General features: G+C 40.6%; 1 protein-coding gene across 5 annotated transcripts in view; it reads right to left on the bottom strand.

Annotated features, from left to right (window-relative positions):
* Positions 1-10236: 10236 nt before the first annotated feature.
* pik3r3b (phosphoinositide-3-kinase, regulatory subunit 3b (gamma)) overlaps positions 10237-18204 on the bottom strand; it is an 85058-nt gene continuing 77090 nt past the window's right edge. For 3 of the 5 annotated variants that reach the window (XM_029499498.1, XM_029499499.1, XM_029499500.1), the window contains exons 2-9: positions 15720-15855; positions 15240-15338; positions 14713-14893; positions 13601-13726; positions 13194-13513; positions 12606-12680; positions 12317-12487; positions 10237-10863 (exon numbers count right to left, since the gene is read on the bottom strand). In XM_029499498.1, the coding sequence (XP_029355358.1) occupies positions 10665-10863; positions 12317-12487; positions 12606-12680; positions 13194-13513; positions 13601-13726; positions 14713-14893; positions 15240-15338; positions 15720-15855 (1307 nt within the window). In that variant the 3' untranslated portion in view covers positions 10237-10664. The remainder of the gene's footprint in view (positions 10864-12316; positions 12488-12605; positions 12681-13193; positions 13514-13600; positions 13727-14712; positions 14894-15239; positions 15339-15719; positions 15856-18204) is intronic. The other 2 variants (XM_029499501.1, XM_029499502.1) reach the window with 2 other exon arrangements.

The raw sequence follows: 18204 nt of genomic DNA, 5'->3' as shown, positions 1-18204 counted from the left end.
GGTAACATGAAAGTAAATAGTATCCGGCTGTTTGTTTGACTGCAGGCCTGATTCTAAAGATGGACGATGCCCCTCCACTTCCTCTTACTGTAGGAAAATGGAACGAAACCATGTCAGCATGGCAGCTGCCATCCTGGAAGTCACCATTTTCTTGATTGATGTTTGGCTCCTGTCAGGGGACCTCCCAGCAGATATTTCACATTAAAAGTGAAGAGCGGGATAATATTGATGTTCATGCTGATTCTGCAACTTCATCCAACAATGCTCCAGTAATTTTTTTTTTTTTTGTGGTATTTTGATGCTGATACCAAAGCTGTGGTTATGTTATTATTGCTATTATTGGTTGAATACTGGGGGTCAGGCTGAAATTGCTGTTGGGGGGGGTTGACATATAATCAGGTAGAAAAGGTCCACGTTAATATTTAAAACATCTTGTAATGAAATTTGGTTCAGTTGTTCATTTTCTCCTCTCTAAGGCAGAAAATGTATCTAATAATGAGGATTTTTGAGTTTCCATCTGGATCCATTGTCGTGGTTTGGTCAGTAAACCTGACATGTTTCCCATCAGCCCCAGTTTAAATCAACACCCTCACTAGTCTATAGCATAGATATCTGTCATCATGTTGTAAAACTCATTCATTCATTCATTCATTCATTCACTCATCTTCTGCCAATTAAACATTTTCCAGGTTGCGGGGGATGTTGGAGCCAATCTCAGCTCACAATGGGTGAGGGCAGTGGACAGGTCACCAGTCCATCGCAGGGCCAACACACACACAGAACTATGGGTAATTTAGAGTCACACGACCTTCGTGTTTTGAGGCAACAGCATCAACCACTATGCCGCTGTGCTGCCCTGTTGTAAAACTGATTTCCATTTTTAGGCAAATGTGTTTAGGAGTAAACCTTGACAGTCAAATTCAGCTTCAGAAAAACCATTGTTTTCTTTGTGTTTTTGAGTTCACGTTGGAGGGACTTAATTAGCTAACTGTGCATGATTTAAATGTGGTATTATAAGTGATATAATATTTCTATGGCGGGGAACGTTTGCACAGTTAATCACAAACACTTCCTACATTCATTGAACCACTGTCTTATTTTTTCCTTGCTTCCTCTTTGTGTCCAAACTTTGCTGCGATCTGTTTAATCCTCAGTATGTTGAGCGGGTCAACATGTTTTCAAGAGCCAAGGACACAGAAAAGAGAATTTCTCAGATTAGCTTTGTCTTTAAAAACATTAAAACCTTGAGTTTTCCGCTGAAGAGGAGGCAACAGGAGCATATACTCCCTCTGGATACCAGTCTGCATAATCATCAGAAAAGACCCAGCAGAAATTCAGTGTTCATGAGATTTTTTTCTTTTTTTGGAAGTTCCCTTCAACCACGCAGACTGAAACAGTTTCCAGAGATTCAAAAATTTATGGAATCAGCTCTATATAAATTTTACTTTCTCTCTGCAGATCCGTGAAGAAATGATGTTCAGGAAACAGATCCAGCACAAAGTCTGAGCTGTGACAAAGACGACAGCACAAAGTGAGACCTAATTGAACTGACCTGTATTTATGGATAAATGAATACCAAAATGTGATCAGAATTTCATCAATGTTCTGAATCCAAATTCATGCATGCACAGTGTAGGTTATCAAAACACCATGAACCTGATTAATGAAGCTGAAGCTGAAGCAGTCCAGTCAATAAAAATTTAAATGTCAATTAGAGCAGCTGTAACTCCTAAAAAACACAACATGCATCCCATTTCTTACGTGGCAAAGAGAGTCCATCACATGAGCAGCTGACGAATCACAGAGAAGGTGAATATTATTATAACCTGTTGCAGGTTTTAAGGTTGTTATGAGTCAAAGGTAACGTTAGTTTAATTGAAGGCTTCCTGCACCTCCAGCAGCTGCTGCACAATGTTAAAACACTTACATGTGAATAAGTAATAATAATAATTAGGATCACATACCCTGGTATGTGTAACATTATCGCACTGAAAGGCCATTGTGCATAATGAGCACTTGGTAGTTTTGGCACATATTGATGTCAACGCATATATAATTTAAGTGCCAACAACTCAGATGTAGATTTACATGATTTCACTGTAAAACTAATATTCATAGTCCTTGGTAGTATGTGTGTGTGTGTGTGTCTGTCCGTCTGTGTGAACCAGCACAGACAAAAGCCAACCATTAGGAAGTGTCTGTATTTTGAACAGTTGTATTTTCAGTGTGTATTGTGTATTTGTGTGTGGACCTACAATAAGACTGCCAGTGTACTGTGTGTGTGTGTCTGCCTGTGTGGCTGCCTGTGTGCGCCAGTGATTTGATTGGCACATGTCACACAAATCTGTCAGCAGGACGATGAAAGGAACACTTAGCCCTGATTTGTGTTAATGTCTTGCCGAGATCTAATTACAGCCACTCTGAATCTCACTTTTAATGAACACGACCCCCAAAAAGGGAAATTGAGCTAAATTTTTTACTTCATTGAATGGAATTTATAATTCAAAGTGTTGAGAGCGAAAGAAGAGGCAGAGGACATCAAATGTGAATCTGTACATTTAAGTTGGCTCCCACTGGGTTTGCTCGTCCTGCGTTCCAACGTTTGTGTTGCTAGTCTGCAGAGGGGCCACGGCCTCTATTTTCAAGACGAGGCAGCAGAATTAAGCTTTTTATAGAGCAGAATACTGATGTGGATTGCTGCTGGGAGAAAAATTGTCTTTTAATAAGTGCGGGCCACACTCAAGGCTGCACAGAGTCCGGATTAATGCAGCAAGCGCAAATCATTTATTGAGGAATAACTCAAGCTCACACAGTATTGATTTTACCGAGCAAACAAACACACACACAAATGTATTTATGGACAGAATTCCACTGAGTTTTTAAAAAGAAAGCAAGTTTGGAGAAGAGGACAGAAAATGATCTTTACAATGCTGGAAAAAAAAAATCTGGATGTTTTAAATTGTTGGCAATTTTCACATCTCAGCCTGCACACACACACGCGCGCGCACACGTGTACAAAAACATTCTTGTATGTTTACGTACACATCTTTATATGCATTTCAGAATGCACACAATTATTTATGTTTGTGTGTAAGTATACACGTTTGCGTCTTGGTATGGTTACATGCATATACATATGCAGACACACAAGCGTATTTATACAGTACAGGCCAAATGTTTGGACACGCTTTCCTATTCATTAGAATGAGAAAGTGTGTCCAAACTTTTGGCCTGCACTGTATAAGCCACAAGCGTGTGTGTGCACGCACAGAAATGTGTGTTAACAGATATAGATATATGCACACATATACATACACTCACGTATGCATACACGCTAATATATACGCATAAATAAATAAAAATAAGTATATAAGTATACTTGTATGCATGTGGGCACGTTATTGTATGTATCTGTGTCTGTAAGTTGATGTGTATGTATGCATGTATGCCGGGTTGGCGTTATGTGAGTTTATATTTGTAGGCCACTATCCATGTTTGTATCCACGTTGTTCGTTGTTGTTTGTAGAAACAAACACGGATACACACACACACACATATATATATATATATATATATATTTATATATGTATAAATATATCATATATATTTCATATATGTATGCACCTATGCATTTATGCTGTAGCTCAACCAGACGAGTACAGAAAACAGACACTACAGAAACTTGTATTTGAATAAAATATTTTCTTTATTCTGCAATAGAACTGAATATTGTGGAGCTCCACTGATAAACGTACATGATTTCAGCTTATAAACAAACAGAGAATCTACAACCAACAAACTATTGCAACCAATACAACAAAGTAAAGTGTTCCGTGATTGGCCGAAACCTTTTCAAAGGGAGAATACCAAGAGAAGCTGGCAGCAGATATGGCAAAAGGGTAACACTGAGAAAGAGGGCGCTTCCAGCCAGTCAAACAGCTGTGTATGTGGTGTCTGTGTGTGTGGGTGGGTGGGTACTCCCGTTTCTGGATATTTAGATCTTTTAATTTAGTATTTTGAAGGTGGAACAGTTAGAACTGACCACTTGTGATGAGACAAAGTTTACACAGCATGGCCTGTGTAGTCAGGACGACGGTCAATATGAGGACAGAAACAGTCAAAGCCCAAAAGTCTCCAGGAGCTGGGACTGATGATCAACTTTCTCAGTATTACATTGTCATAGCGTTATAGAACTGACACAAAAAAGACAGGAACTTGTTTCAGCTGTAAGCAGTGATGTTAAATTTGCTGTATTAAATTCAGATCTGAATACACCATAAACAGACAAATAACAGTTGTTTTTCAAAGACATCTTTTTTTTTTTTTTTTTTTTTTTTTTATACCATTTTTCTTTTATACACAAAAAACAACAGTCAAGAGTACCAAATAGGCATGCTGGATCTGTACGTATGTCAAAAAGGCGTAAAAGAGGGGGAAGGGCAGGGAGGGGTGTCATATACACTTTTTTTTTAACTCTTTTTTTTAGTTTGTTTTTCTAAAAGTTCTTTTTTCATATATATGTATATATATATATATATATATATATATATATATATATATATATATATATATATATATATATATATATATATATATATGAAGCTGTCACTGTGCTGGGTACTGTGATCAGAAAAAGCAGTGGTAAGAACACTACACGACTCCTCGGTGAGAATCACAAACATATTCAGACCTGGCTGCAAATAAAACTTTGCAGAACTGCTTGAGGGCAAGTTGTCGTAGTAGCAGTAATAATAATAGTAGTATCAGAGGAACAACAGACAGTTGCTATTTTAACAGTCCTGGTGTGGTAACGAGTGTAAACACTCAGAGAAAAACAAACAAAAACAAATATTTGTTACTGAGATTGCACCTTTGTTTGTTGTCTGAGAGGTGAAACCTAACCTGTTTCCTAGAATTAACAGTTAATAAAGTTAATAAAGTTGACGAAACCAAAGTTTGGGATTGACCCACTAACTGTTTAACTACTTTTATTCCCATCTGCTTTTCGTACAACAACAAACAGAAGCCCACCCGTTCAGAAAAACCTGCATTCTAGGGGTTGATGCACCTGAAGGAAAATTGTTGCCCCTACATCACGAGCCCCCAGCTGACAGGAAGGGGAGTATTGCATGTTGTGATGGAGCAAGATACGGCGGGAAATTGTCCTGTAGATACCTCAGACCCGTAAGTGTAAGTTGAAAAGTTCCTGTTGCCTGTTGGCTCTCCCTATGTCCTGGAGCATTTTCAAGTTGAATTTGATATTGGTATTCCCTTTCAAGACAGACTGAGATTCAGAAAACAAGAAACTGTAAATGGTCCTAAATAATAATGAGTACAAGATTGGACCTTGTCATGCCTATCTTTGGGGGAAAGATGTGACTCAAAGCGTCAGAATTTCCCCCAAAATCTGGATTTCTAGAGAAGAATTTCAGCAATGAAATTTAAAACATTCCTAATTGAAACCAAATAAACTCCAGTTATGGTCATCATGTGCAACTATGTAAAGAAGTGTGAGCAAGAAACAGCTGTTAGTTTTGGTCGTTTACTGTTGGTAGTCAGTTTCTACCAATGGTACAAAAACGTGCAGACAACAGATCCATTTAAATCTGATTTTCACTGAACAAGAACTTTAAAGACAGATCCTTCACAACTAAAGTTACCTGTTTCCCTTTTTTTTTAAATTTTCTCTCCTTATAACACAAACGAACAGATCACCCAACAATCCTAACTACCTGTATGGGACAATCTCATTCACACAACATGGATTTATGGATTAATCTTCTGAGTTGTGACAATTTCTAGGCAATCATTCATTCATTCATTCATCTTCTACTGCTTATCCATTTCTGTGTCACAGGGGGTGACAGACAGAGACCAACAACCACTCACACTCAGACCTACGGACAATTTAGAGTCACCAATTAACCCAAACATGGTGTCTTTGGACAGTGGGAGGAAACGCCAGAGAGAAAGGCCCCAGGCCTGGGAAACAAACCCTTGACCTTCTTGTTGTGGGGCCACCATGCTGCCCAATCTCAAGGCAATGGAGATTTAAAAAAAAAAAACCACCAAAACAACAAAAAACAAAACATCACTGAAACATCCCTTTCCAATCGACAACTGAAGGATTAACACAAATTTAAATCTTTGGTCTAAATGGGTTTGTTGGGGGCAGAGAGGACGTGAAAACAGTCAAAGTACAATGACCTTGACTACAAACAACACCTTCAAACTGTACTAATCTTAAACCTATATACAGTACAGGCCAAAAGTTTGGACACTTGTTCCTATTCATTAGAATGAGAAGATGTGTCCAAACCTTTGGCCCGTACTCTGTGTGTATGCATATATATATCTATCTATATATATATGTATTAGATACGACATCTTTGTGTGACTCAGGATGCATTAGCAGACATCACAGGGAAAAATTAACACAAGTGTCTTGTCGATGATAATGTGTGCGATTTCAGACAAGCCCTCTGTGAAGAAAAAGATTCAAACATGTCTGAGAAAAGTTTCAAAAAGCTCCTTTCCCTCCTAAAGTAGCTCTACGTTTGCCTGTAATGAATACTGTACTGTACATCTGTCATAAAACTCTAAAGCCACCTGCCCTGCTCACTAGAAAATAAAAGGGAACTCTTCATTTTCCATTGTTTTTCTTTAATAAATGTAGATTTCCATAAAAAGACATTCAATAGTGAGCAATGCAATATCGTTCAAGTAATCGAGTAAAGGACTTTTCTGAGTTCCCTATGCAAAAAACACAACAAAAAACAAAACAAGGCAAAAAAAAAAAAAAAACTCAAAAACGTTCAAGACTGTGTGGTGATGGAGGGGGAGGAAAAAGACAGACATCCTTTTGGTAATGTTGCTGTGTCAGGAAGCCATAAGAGACAAGCCTCTTGAAGTGAGGACACTACAAAAGTCAAAGTTGTGGGGATATAGCTTAATCGACTGAGAGTGATTTAAGTATCAGTGAAGAAAAAAAAAAAAACAAAACCCTGATTTACTTCTTGGTTGTTTTTTGTTTCTCTCAAATTGCTGGCTTTGTTGTGTCGGTAGTTTCTATGGTAAACTTGAAAACACCTGAGGGTTAATGACTTTGAGATGGAGACATTTACAAGTCTGTTGGATACAATGGGCCTGCATTTCCGAAAGCACCTTCAGTCAGGATCATTCCGTTCAGGTTGCAAACAAATGGTGGTGCTTTGAAAAGAATAGAGGACATCAAAAGGGACACAAAAAAAATAAAAATAAAAGATGCTTTAGACCCATACTGATCCTTCTGTACATTCAGGATTGGATCAACAAATCCTGCCTTGATGTCCCCTGTAAAATCAAAGAATGCTGAAGAAGGAAGATGGATGAAATGTTGTCATCACAGCTGGACAGAAACAGGAAGGGAATAAAGGACCTGTCCCAGTTCAAGGGTCAAGCATTCTTACAAGAGCCAATTTCAATGCCACACTGTAAAACACAAACAAAGTAAAACAGTAACAGATGGTGACATTAAATTTTCTCAGCAGTTGTCCCTGAGCCATCTCTGCATGTCCAGCTGTGCTGACATCCTCCTCCCTCATCCTTGTACACACTTTCTGTTTTAACTATGTTGGGATGGCAGAGAGATACCAGTTGGCACCGCGGGGGGGGGGGGGGGGGAAGAAAAGAAAAGAAAAGAAAAAAAAAAAAAAATCCGGTCTGTCCTCATAGACATAAAACACAACTGATTGTGTGTTGTAGCACAGAGTCACTGACAGAGTTCTGATCATGTTTGTGCAACTTTGTGTAGGTCTTGTTCTTATCCAACCAGGTGTGGACACAGGTGGTCGTCGCACAACAGACCTGGAAGTCACAGTGTGTGTTTTTTTTTTTTTTGGTGCACATGAAGTTAGAGAAATTGAATTAGTCACTGAGGTGGAGACGCTTGCAAACAGAAACTGACGCTGTTGACTTTATTAAATGCTCAAAAATTGAGGATTTCAGAAAGTACCACAATGAAGCTGTGTTTCAGCTGTATTGTTACACCTCAGTGTTGGAACAGACCGGACTGAACTGAAATGTTTGATGTGTCCTGGTGTGGGCGGTGCTAAGACAGACTCCATTTTAAAAAGTAAAAAAAAAAAAAAGTAACTATCAATGGCTTTCAGATCCACAGACCTAACCCCACCCAACCAGCTCCCTAATCAGGAAGGACTGTTAGGGGGGTAGGTAAAGGTGAGCCTTCAAGGCTTCCTCCACTACAGGGTAGTGCCAAGGAGGACGTTGAGACGAGTGTAGATAAACACGTGGTGGGTACAACCAAGGTTGTATCAATCACTCGCAATGACTCCTCTGCAGCTTCAAAACATCGGCCCTCTTCCTTAAACCTGACACACTCCTCAATGTACTGCTGTCAGTGTGTGTGTTTGGGGGGGGGGGGCATATACTAATGCTGTCTTATTGCACTGTGACAACACTGCAGACGACAAGGGGGTGGGTGGGTGCTTTGTCTGACTTTGTAACCAGCGTCCTGTTAAAAAAAAAAAAAAAAAAAAAAAGGGAATAAAGTAACCTAAAAGTCACTTTTAGAGAAGGGGGGTGGACAGAATAGAGAATAGCTGTCTTTGCCATGTACTGGATCTCCTAATCACCCCTTTCCAGCTCCGCTAAGCTTCACTTTACATTTGGCCCTTTAAATATTATCAGACAGGCAGTGACGGCACATTCATCCAATCAGCAACAGAATTTCAAGGAAGAATAGAATAGAATGCAACTTGGTTGTGTTTTTCTCTTCAGTTTTTGAAGATATTTTTTATTGTGTGATACTTTTTTTCTTTTTAGTCTTTGACAGAAAATTCGTCCACTGGTTATAAAGTCAAGCAGCTGGCAAGAAGTTCTGAGTTTAAACCAAAAAATAAAATGAGGAACCGAAGCAATCAGACAAAACAATAACTGAGTTTCACTCCAAAAGCTTCACTGTGCACTTTGATTATCTCTTGGACTTTAGTGCATCTCTCTCCGTTTGAGTCTGACCTATGTTAACGTGATGCTAGATTGCACATTCTTTCAAGTTTTCAGTATTTTCTTCTAAAGCCTGTGTCTTGAATTCAGGACCCCCCCGACACACAATCATTTTCATCAAAACTTCTTATTCTGACGGTTTTCAAACAAAAACATAACAGTCCCAACATTCAAGCCACAGTCGTTAGCATATATTCAGGCATCTTTCTCACTCTTTTTAAACCACACATAAAATGATTTTCAGGTTTTATGGTCAGCCCTGTGTTTACCTCCACAGGATGATTCTATTTAAGTGAGACTGACCTTCTGTAGCCTTTTCCTGTCTCTTGTATCCCTGTTTGTGACCCCTGCAGGGTTCATCCAAACAGTGTCAATGGTGACTTAACTGGAGTCAGAGCTGGTAGGTGAAGTTGGACTTAGATATATTCAGGGAGCAAAAGGTCACAAATGGGACGGATTTAAGTGCTTCTTCCTTTAACCACCTGTATTTACAGAAGATCCTGTCATCTGTTTACGTACCATTTGGCTTTTCAGAGAACAACAACAAAAAAGGTTATTTGGTGCATAAGCACAGGGCCCAAAACTCGTTTTTATGTGTGGTCTCAAACACACCATTCGTTTGCTTGTCTTCTTCTCTCCATTCATAGTAAGAAAGAAAGAAGGGAAAAAAAAATAAATAAAATAAACTCCTCACCCTCCACCCTTACTTTGGTCTCTGGTTGTAATCTGTGATGATGCTGTTAACACATTGGCAAAAAAAAAAAAAAAAAAACAAACAAAAAAAACCTTTACAGTTAGTATAAAAGCAAATCTTCTGTCCTTCAAGACAGGAGTGTTGTGTTGCTCACACACACACACACACACACACACACACACACACACACACTCGCACACGCACACACTTGCACACGCACCCCCCCCCCCCCCCCTAAACCCCTCAGCAGCAGTCAGCCTGGAGGAACACTTGTGTGAACACGTGTCCGTTGTCTTGTAATGCTACATTATTTTTGCTTTTCATACAGAGGAGGGACAGAAGCAAGACACTTGACATCGACATCATCATCATCATCTCCTCTTGCAGCTACCACAAAGTTAGAAGTAAACAAAAAGGAAATATCTGAAACATGAGAACGACTCCAGAAACAAACAAATAATAAAATGGTTGTAATGGAATCATCTGAGGTGAAAAACAAGAGGGTTTAAAATGGGAATGTTTTGTTGTTGTCTTCTGTCGTCATTTGCGTTTTTTTTTTTTTTTTTTGAGTTTCTAGTAAAAAGTCTGAGCTGGAGTTTAGGTAGCAGCGGGGTCAACCTGAAACTCTGAAGTTGCCTACTCCGTTTCCTTCCTTCCTTTCTTCTGTCACTTTTTTTCACATTCACAAACATTTAAAACTTCCTTGTGCAAATCAAGCAGTCTTTAGAAAGAATGCCCTCCGAAATAGTTCTTGTAAAAATATATAACTCCAAGGTGGCTGACGTGTGTGTTGCAGCAAGTGTTTAATTCGTTTCTATCTATCTATGACTGGTCTGGTGTTGGGATTGTTTTGTCTTTCAATCATTTCCCCCCATCCTCCCTTCCTTCCTTCACTCTCCATTCTCCCTTCCCCAAGGGGGAGTCTGTTTGTTGTCTATTTGGGGGGTTGTGACCAGGTGGATGGGGTTCATCTGCGTCCGGAGGGCATCTGTGCGTAGACGGGGTATGTGAGGCGGACGTTCAGCGAGTCATTGTGCTGCACTAGGGAGGTCTGGTGATAGTGGAGCACCAGGTCCTTCAGGCTGCTGTACAGGTTGTAGGGCTCAGCAAAGCCAAAGCCACGCGGTGTGCTGTAGATGACACAGTGCTTGACCTCGCCTTCAACACTGATGGGGAAACAGAGACACAGGATTAATCGGCTGAATACTCTTCCTGGAAAATTTTCCTGCAAACTACATGTGAAACTTAGCCTGTTTTATAACTTTAATTGGTGCTAATTAACAGAAAGTCTTTTTTTAAACAACAAACAAACAACAAAAAGTCTCTATAAAAAGGACAATTCCTGACCCTTCACAGGGTTAGGGTTACCCTAACCCTAACCCTGAGAAGGAGTTTTAATATCATGAATAACTGTGTCCTTCTTGGACAAACATTTGCTGATTTGAAAGAAATTAACCTTTTCTTTTCTTTTACTGGTTATAAATTACTAAAAGTTATAACTTTAAGGATAAATAAAGTACTTGAACAATAATAATAATAATAATAATAATAATAATAACAATAACAATAATAATAATAATAATAATAATAATAATAATAATAATAATAATAATGATGATAATACAATCTGTGAACTCATTGCCAAAACACTTGCGTTGTATCAATGAAGTTGCGATTGTGAACAAAGAAAGCAATATTTGTTTTTTATTTATGAGTTGTTTTTCTTACAGATCAGTTTCTGTCAGTTAATTAATTCATCTTCTTCCACTTAATTGATTCCAGCTCAATCCCAGTTGATGTTGGGCAAAGGGCTCCAGTCCATTGCAGGCCCCACACAGAGAGAGATTAACAACCACTCACATTCGTACGTGCAATTTAGAGTCACCAATAAACCTAGACATGCATGTCTTTGGACTGTGGGAAGAAACAAAATACCAAGAGCAAACCCACACAAGCACAGGGAGAACATGCCAACTCCACACAGAAAGGCGTCAGGCCTGCAAATTGAACCCACAACCTTCTTGCCGCACTAATCACTATGCTGCTGTGCTGCCCAGATTATCAATTTGTCATAAGGAAAACTGTTGTTAATAACCTGCTTTAAATCTCACAACAGAGCTAACACACAATGTGTCTTAAAGTGCATTATTTTGAAAGATTCATTAGCTTCTTAATTGAAAGTCTAAATATTAGAGACACCCAAAGAAAAGGAGCTGTACTGACGAACTGGGTTTACATGTCAGACAAACCTTCACTGCATTCACATGACACCTAAAGAATACAAATTATTGTGTTAGCCCAACCAAAACTGGACTTTTAAAGTACATGTAAACATGTTAGCTCAACTGAAGTCGAATTTATAATTGTCGGACTAACGCACCCAGATAATATGACTGAAAGTCGATCTACTGCTACATGTTCAGACTGGAGCTGGAGGAGGTGATCTGCGCATGTGCTAAAGTGTCACGCTAAGCTATGACCCGGAAGTCGCACTGCATTTAAAGTGTGCATGTATACAGGGACAAGGACAGAAGTCTGATGAGATGGCTTTATCGTGCTACAGCCATAGCTTGCGCATCTATACGTGTTGAGTGTGCGTTACATGTTGTATGTACTTACACTACAGAGCAGGCGTAGCAGCCTTTCTTGCTGCTTTCTCGGATGAGGAACGCTCCGTCTGGCTTCCCAAGAAGCAGCTCCTCTGCCTGCATCCGGTTCAGGTCGCCAACAAACCAGCTCTTCTCGTCATAGTGAGGCAGGTTCTCATCTTCCTCACTCACAAAGTAGCCTCTGAATGCGTACACACAGTTACAAAACAAGAGGGACACAGTGAGCAGGCCAGATTTAACTGTAGCTGTGGTAACCTAATTTTCTCATCTTTATCTCAAAAGCTCAAACATAGACGCACTCATCAGTGTTCTCGTTCTTGATCCCCAACCAATCGTTAATTCGTTTCTGACGAACTCCTTTGTGATTGAGCCAACTGTGGGGAGGGGGAGAGAGAGAGAGAGAGAGCAGTGAGATTAATATGAGGAATCCTTTGAAAAGTTTCCTTTCACGTCAACAGGGTTTGTGATGCAGTGAACAAGCATGACGTTGAACAGAAATCAAATTTGAGGCTAACAAATATGTTCGCAGAATGATCTAGGCCATGTGTTTTTTGGGGAACCAAAGCAGCAAAAGAGAAAACACAAGTTTTTAATCAAGTGTCTGAGGCTTTGGGACCAAACTGCGTCCTGTGATGGGATGATGCACTGTTTTGTCAAAAGTTCTCAAATATCAAACATTTACTTTTACTCTTTATACTGCATTATACTGTATAACTGTATGACTTTCATCAAAAAGCAGATAAACTTTAAGAGAATGGCTTCACACAACAAGATTATTTTCAGAATTTATTATGTCAAAAACCCCTCAAGCACAAAGAGTTGGCTCAGTTTTAGATTCCATCTACTTGACACTATAATGTTATGACGCAGCTCCTCCCTATACTTACACTAGGTACTGGTCCCTGATCTTGCGGAGCTGTATGAGGTCGGGCTTCAGGCTGTTCATCTTTTTGTCTGTCTCACGGTTGTCCATGGCTTGCGTCTTCAGGTCCTGTTCCAACCGTACCTTGCTGTCATGGATCTCCCCGAGCCGAGACTTGAGTTTCTCGTAGTTCATCATGATGCGCTCAATCTCCTTGTCATTGCCTTCGCGGCGGAAGCGGTCGATGTAGTCCTTGCTGTAGCGCTCCTGTGTGTGGCACTGCTCCTCGAAGATTTTGATGGTCTCATTGAAGGCTTCGATGGCAGTGCGCTTCATCTGGATCTCCTAAAGTGGCAGAAGGGATGGAGGTGAGTGAGTGGACAAAATAACAGACCCCCCTGTTTGTTCAGCCATAATATACGAGTTGTTTACCTGCGATGTCTTGGTGTATTCTTCATACAACCTGTCGTACTCTTTGCTCTTCTCCTGGTACTGATTGTGGTATTCCTGGAGCTTCTTCCCAACAGCATCAATATTATCCTCCTTCACCAGCTGGTCCTGTGGAAGGGAGGAACATTACAGCATTACAGAGAGAAGGCAAGTTGAGGGGAGAAAAGGAAAATGGTGATATGTCAGAGTGTGAGGTGTGAAAGACCTGAAGCTGTTTGTAATTAAGGAAAGAGTAAAAAGTGCATGGGCGTGTTAGCTCCCTTTACCCCAGATTCTGCTTACTGGGGGCAACTTGCGAGAAGGCTCGTTAATAAACCACCCACAATGCCCTGGGTATATGGCAAGGTGCAAGTGGTCGAAGCCATAGCATCGCTCTGAGTAATGACTTGCCCAGCAAACAAATGGAGAAAGTGAAGGAGGGGGGAATAATGCAACAACAGCCCTTTGACACTGTGGATGGGTGCAATTATTTAGGGGGAATGTGGCACGAGGGCTGTGGAATGGGGCAGTATTTTAGTGAGCTATGGTCCTGCTGCCTATGCAGTTTGGAGTTGAACTACACAGCATGAGCCACCTAGTATAGAGGGAGCAGTGTTGGTGGCCCGGTTGCAGGGGGAATGATATGACATCTAGGAACATGTCAATCAGACTTATTCTTTGTTTTTCCTGTCTCATCTCAGACATTTGTAGATGTGCCAAAATGTGAAGACATAGAAATAAGTCTGAAGCAAACTACTGGACAGGTTTTAAGTGCCAGCTGGGGTTGATGCTAAAGGCCCGTGCAGTCTAATGGTAGCCCTCCATGTGGTCATTTTATTGATCAAGCCAAAGTTTTATATTAATGCTGTGAAAGTTCTGTTCTCCAAGAAATGCCTACATTTGCAAACAACAAACTGGGAGAGCTATTTTTATTTGTGGGACTAACTTTGTGGAGGGGACATTGTAAGGCTACTACTGTCTGAAATATAACACACATTTTGATTGACTCTATAGACCATGAGCAGTCCAAGCACATGCCAAGTAATTGAAGACCCATCCCGTAAAAACCCTGATCTGTGTGTGCGTGTAGGTATGAATATTTTATGTGTGCAAACCTGCTGGAAGCGGGAGATGGGGTACATGAGCTTGACATCCAGCTTGGTGTTGTACTGAGCCAGAGACTCGTGTCTGTAGTGGCTGATGAGCTCCACCACTGAGCTGAATGTCAGTGGGTCGGAAAAACCATACTTCCCGTCGCGGTGGTAGATCTTTATCAGCTTGTTGTTGCCCCCTTTCCTGAACACAGGTAGGAAAAAATAAGAGAGGCAAGGAGATGAGTACATATCCAGCCCATTTTGAAAGACAGATTTGTGTTAGCGCTCAAAATTTAACAGTTTCTAATTTAGGACTCAGTGAAATATTCATTTCCAGGGCAGTGGGTGATTTGCTCCAATTTACCAGGATGCTGTGTGGGCAAAATGCTCCAACACATGATTATCCTCGAACTCCAGTTAACCAGAGGGACTGCTGTATAAATGCAGAGCAGAACAAGCACTACACCACTCCCTGCAGCCGACTTAAATCCCCTTGTGGTTTTAAATAAAACTCCATTCATGACTGCGAAAGAAACGAATGGGTTTACCTTAGCGTGAGCGTGTAGTCGCCCTGCATCTTGGTGGAAGCATCTCGAACCAGAAAGGTCCCGTCAGGCATGTCTCTGAGTTTGTCATTCACTTCCTCCCTGAATGCAGAACCAGAAAATACAGAGTTGGTTGAGTGATCTGTGCAGGGATGCAGCTCATTCCATTATCAGTGACAGGAATGGGAGACTTTCTCCTCAGCCACACACACACCCACACCAGAGGAAACAGTCCATTAGATAAATGATCCTGAGCGTGGCTGGACACACTGATCTCAGCTGCATGTGTGTGTTAAAGGTAACAGACTGGCTGTCTACAATGTGGGTGTGCTTTATCCTCCAACTGTGTGTGACTGAGGACAAACCTCCACTTGAAAGCAAGTGACTGAGGTCATTTAGGCTCATCACACTTCCAAAGATTTGAGGATGTCTGCTGCCAAACATTTCTCACTCTAATCTAAAGACACATCATGAGTGAATTACCTGGATATGTCTCCCCAGTACCATTCAGCCTCATGCAGTGAGCCTCCTGCTCCGCCGTCCTTGGCACCATTGTTGCTTCCCCCTCCTACCCCAACCGAGGAGGTCTGCTGGGGCTTCACTGGTTTTGGAGGAAGAGCTGGAGACAGAAAGAGAGAATGTGTATAGTAATAGTGAAAGGACATACATACTCTGGGTTTTCCAGAACAGCATTTTGTACCCCACTGTGCACAAACATAGCAATTTTTATTCTGACACATGCACACATACTTCATATGCAAATTGCACCATAGACATTGTATTTATATTTGTGCATGAATGTAGCAGTTGGCGACTTATTAATCACATAGGCAAACAGTGACAAACACAGGCCATACATCATCACGGTAATTATGTGCCATAAAACACATACAATACACTGCATACACACAGTAAGGAGGATGTGAGTTAAAGTTACATGCTACCTATAAGAGAGCTCATGTCCTATGGATGGAAGTAGATGCATCTTACACCTGTCAAAGTTGGACTCTCTCTGTCTCTGAACTCATCTTCCCACTGAGCTGGTGAACCTCTCACTCTCTGTGGGATTTATTCCTTTATTCCTGTTTTGACAGGGCTGATCGAAAGACAGGAAGTGCGGGGACAGAGACAGTGGTAATCGGGATTCCCACTGGTTGAGAGTCAAACCAAGGACTTCCCTGAACCACTTGGCTGTTGGCTGTTTACAACATGTCATGTCTAGGATCAGACACAGTGAGGGATCCGGCATCAACAAGAACCAGAAGAAAACGGATCACTGATATTCAGTCTGCGCGGGTTTAAACACTCTGCAGCTACATATTGAAAGAATAGTTTTCCTAACATCAGTACACAAATGATTCAAGTATTAAAAGTTTTTTTTTTAACTTTAACCTGGAAAGCGTTGCATCAAAATGTGACATGTTATTAGCTTTCAGTCAAATTAAAGCTGCTTGAGTTTAGACAGACTTTAAATAATATGATGTGTCAGTTGAGTGTGGAGCAACAGCAGCTTTAAATCTCCTGGTCTCTGAAAATGTGGAATCTGTACCTCCACGTTTGTTTAATTAGAACCAAACCAGAGTGTTTTATAGTCTGGAGTCAATGCTAACAGCTAATACACAGTAGTACTTGTGTTTGCTGCCATACCATGTGCCAAACAGAGTGCTAGCCTAAGTATGACCTTTAACAGGCACGCGCACAGACACACACACACACACACACACACACACACACACAGAAGCAGATCGAGGTTTATAAGTCTCCAGGCACATCTGGATACAGTTTGAGGAACAGGAGTGTAATTACTGGAGAGCTGCTATACCACAAATCAGTTCAGACACACAAACAAAAACATACACATACATATACAAGCACACACACGTGCACACACACAAACACCACAAGAGCAGCAGAGTAGCATTCTTACACTAGAGCGGCTCATGAGTGAGGGGTTGCAGCGTCTATTAATGTTCAGGTTGCATAAATCAGACAACACACACACAAACTTGAGAAATGATAAGGTAAGATGTCTGTGCATGTCAAGTGACCACCAAGAGGGTTAGGGTTAGTGTTAATGACTGAGTGAGACACATACCAACAAATGGAAATTGTTACAGCCAATTATAATCCACTGTTCATGCTGTATAATTGTATATCTCTGCAGTAGTTTGTCTTAAAGATGGCTTTTCTGACCACCTGGATGCAGCAAATTAATATGAATACAGTTTAAAATATCAGTTTGTGCCAATTTAAACAAATAAAATAAAGTCAGTACTGACACAGCTTCCAGCTCTGAATTTGGATGAATGTACCACTGTCTGAACTGTTAAATAAAAATTTAACTAGCTGATTTGAAAGTATAATTTTTGTAAAAAACTAATTATTTAAATCTAAACTTTGATATAACTAGTTTAGGATTGATGGGGAGAGGGTGAGGCAACATTTAATTAAGGGCCAACAAAGGCTTTCACTGGGCCTGCATACTTGGCTAAATGGCTCTATATGTTATTTAATAAGGTGTTAGAAAAAACGTTGGACTGCTGATAAGAACAAAATTGGAACAAACAGAGGAATTGAGGAGAGTTGCAGCTCCTCTTCCTCTCATGTTCTTTGTTCTCCTTCAACCCTCCTGTAAATCTCACTTTTTCCTCCCTCACTCTCTCGTCATTATGCCACTTGGTTACTGCGGCCAGAAACCGTCCTTCTGCAGCTGCACTCTTTCCCTCCGTCAGCACTTTATCGACTTTTCTTTCTTTCTTACACACACACACACACACACACACACACACACACACACACACACACACACACACACACACACACACACACACACACACACACACACACACACACACACACACACACACACACACACACACACACACACACACACACACACACACACACACACACACACACACACACACACACACACACACACACACCTCACTTCTTGTTTAAAAAAAGA

Source organism: Echeneis naucrates, chromosome 4 (assembly GCF_900963305.1).
Source record: "Echeneis naucrates chromosome 4, fEcheNa1.1, whole genome shotgun sequence".
In the NCBI taxonomy this organism is placed as follows: Eukaryota; Metazoa; Chordata; class Actinopteri; order Carangiformes; family Echeneidae; genus Echeneis; species Echeneis naucrates.
Note: the sequence above shows the minus strand (reverse complement) of the source record. Positions and strands in the feature narration are given on the sequence as shown.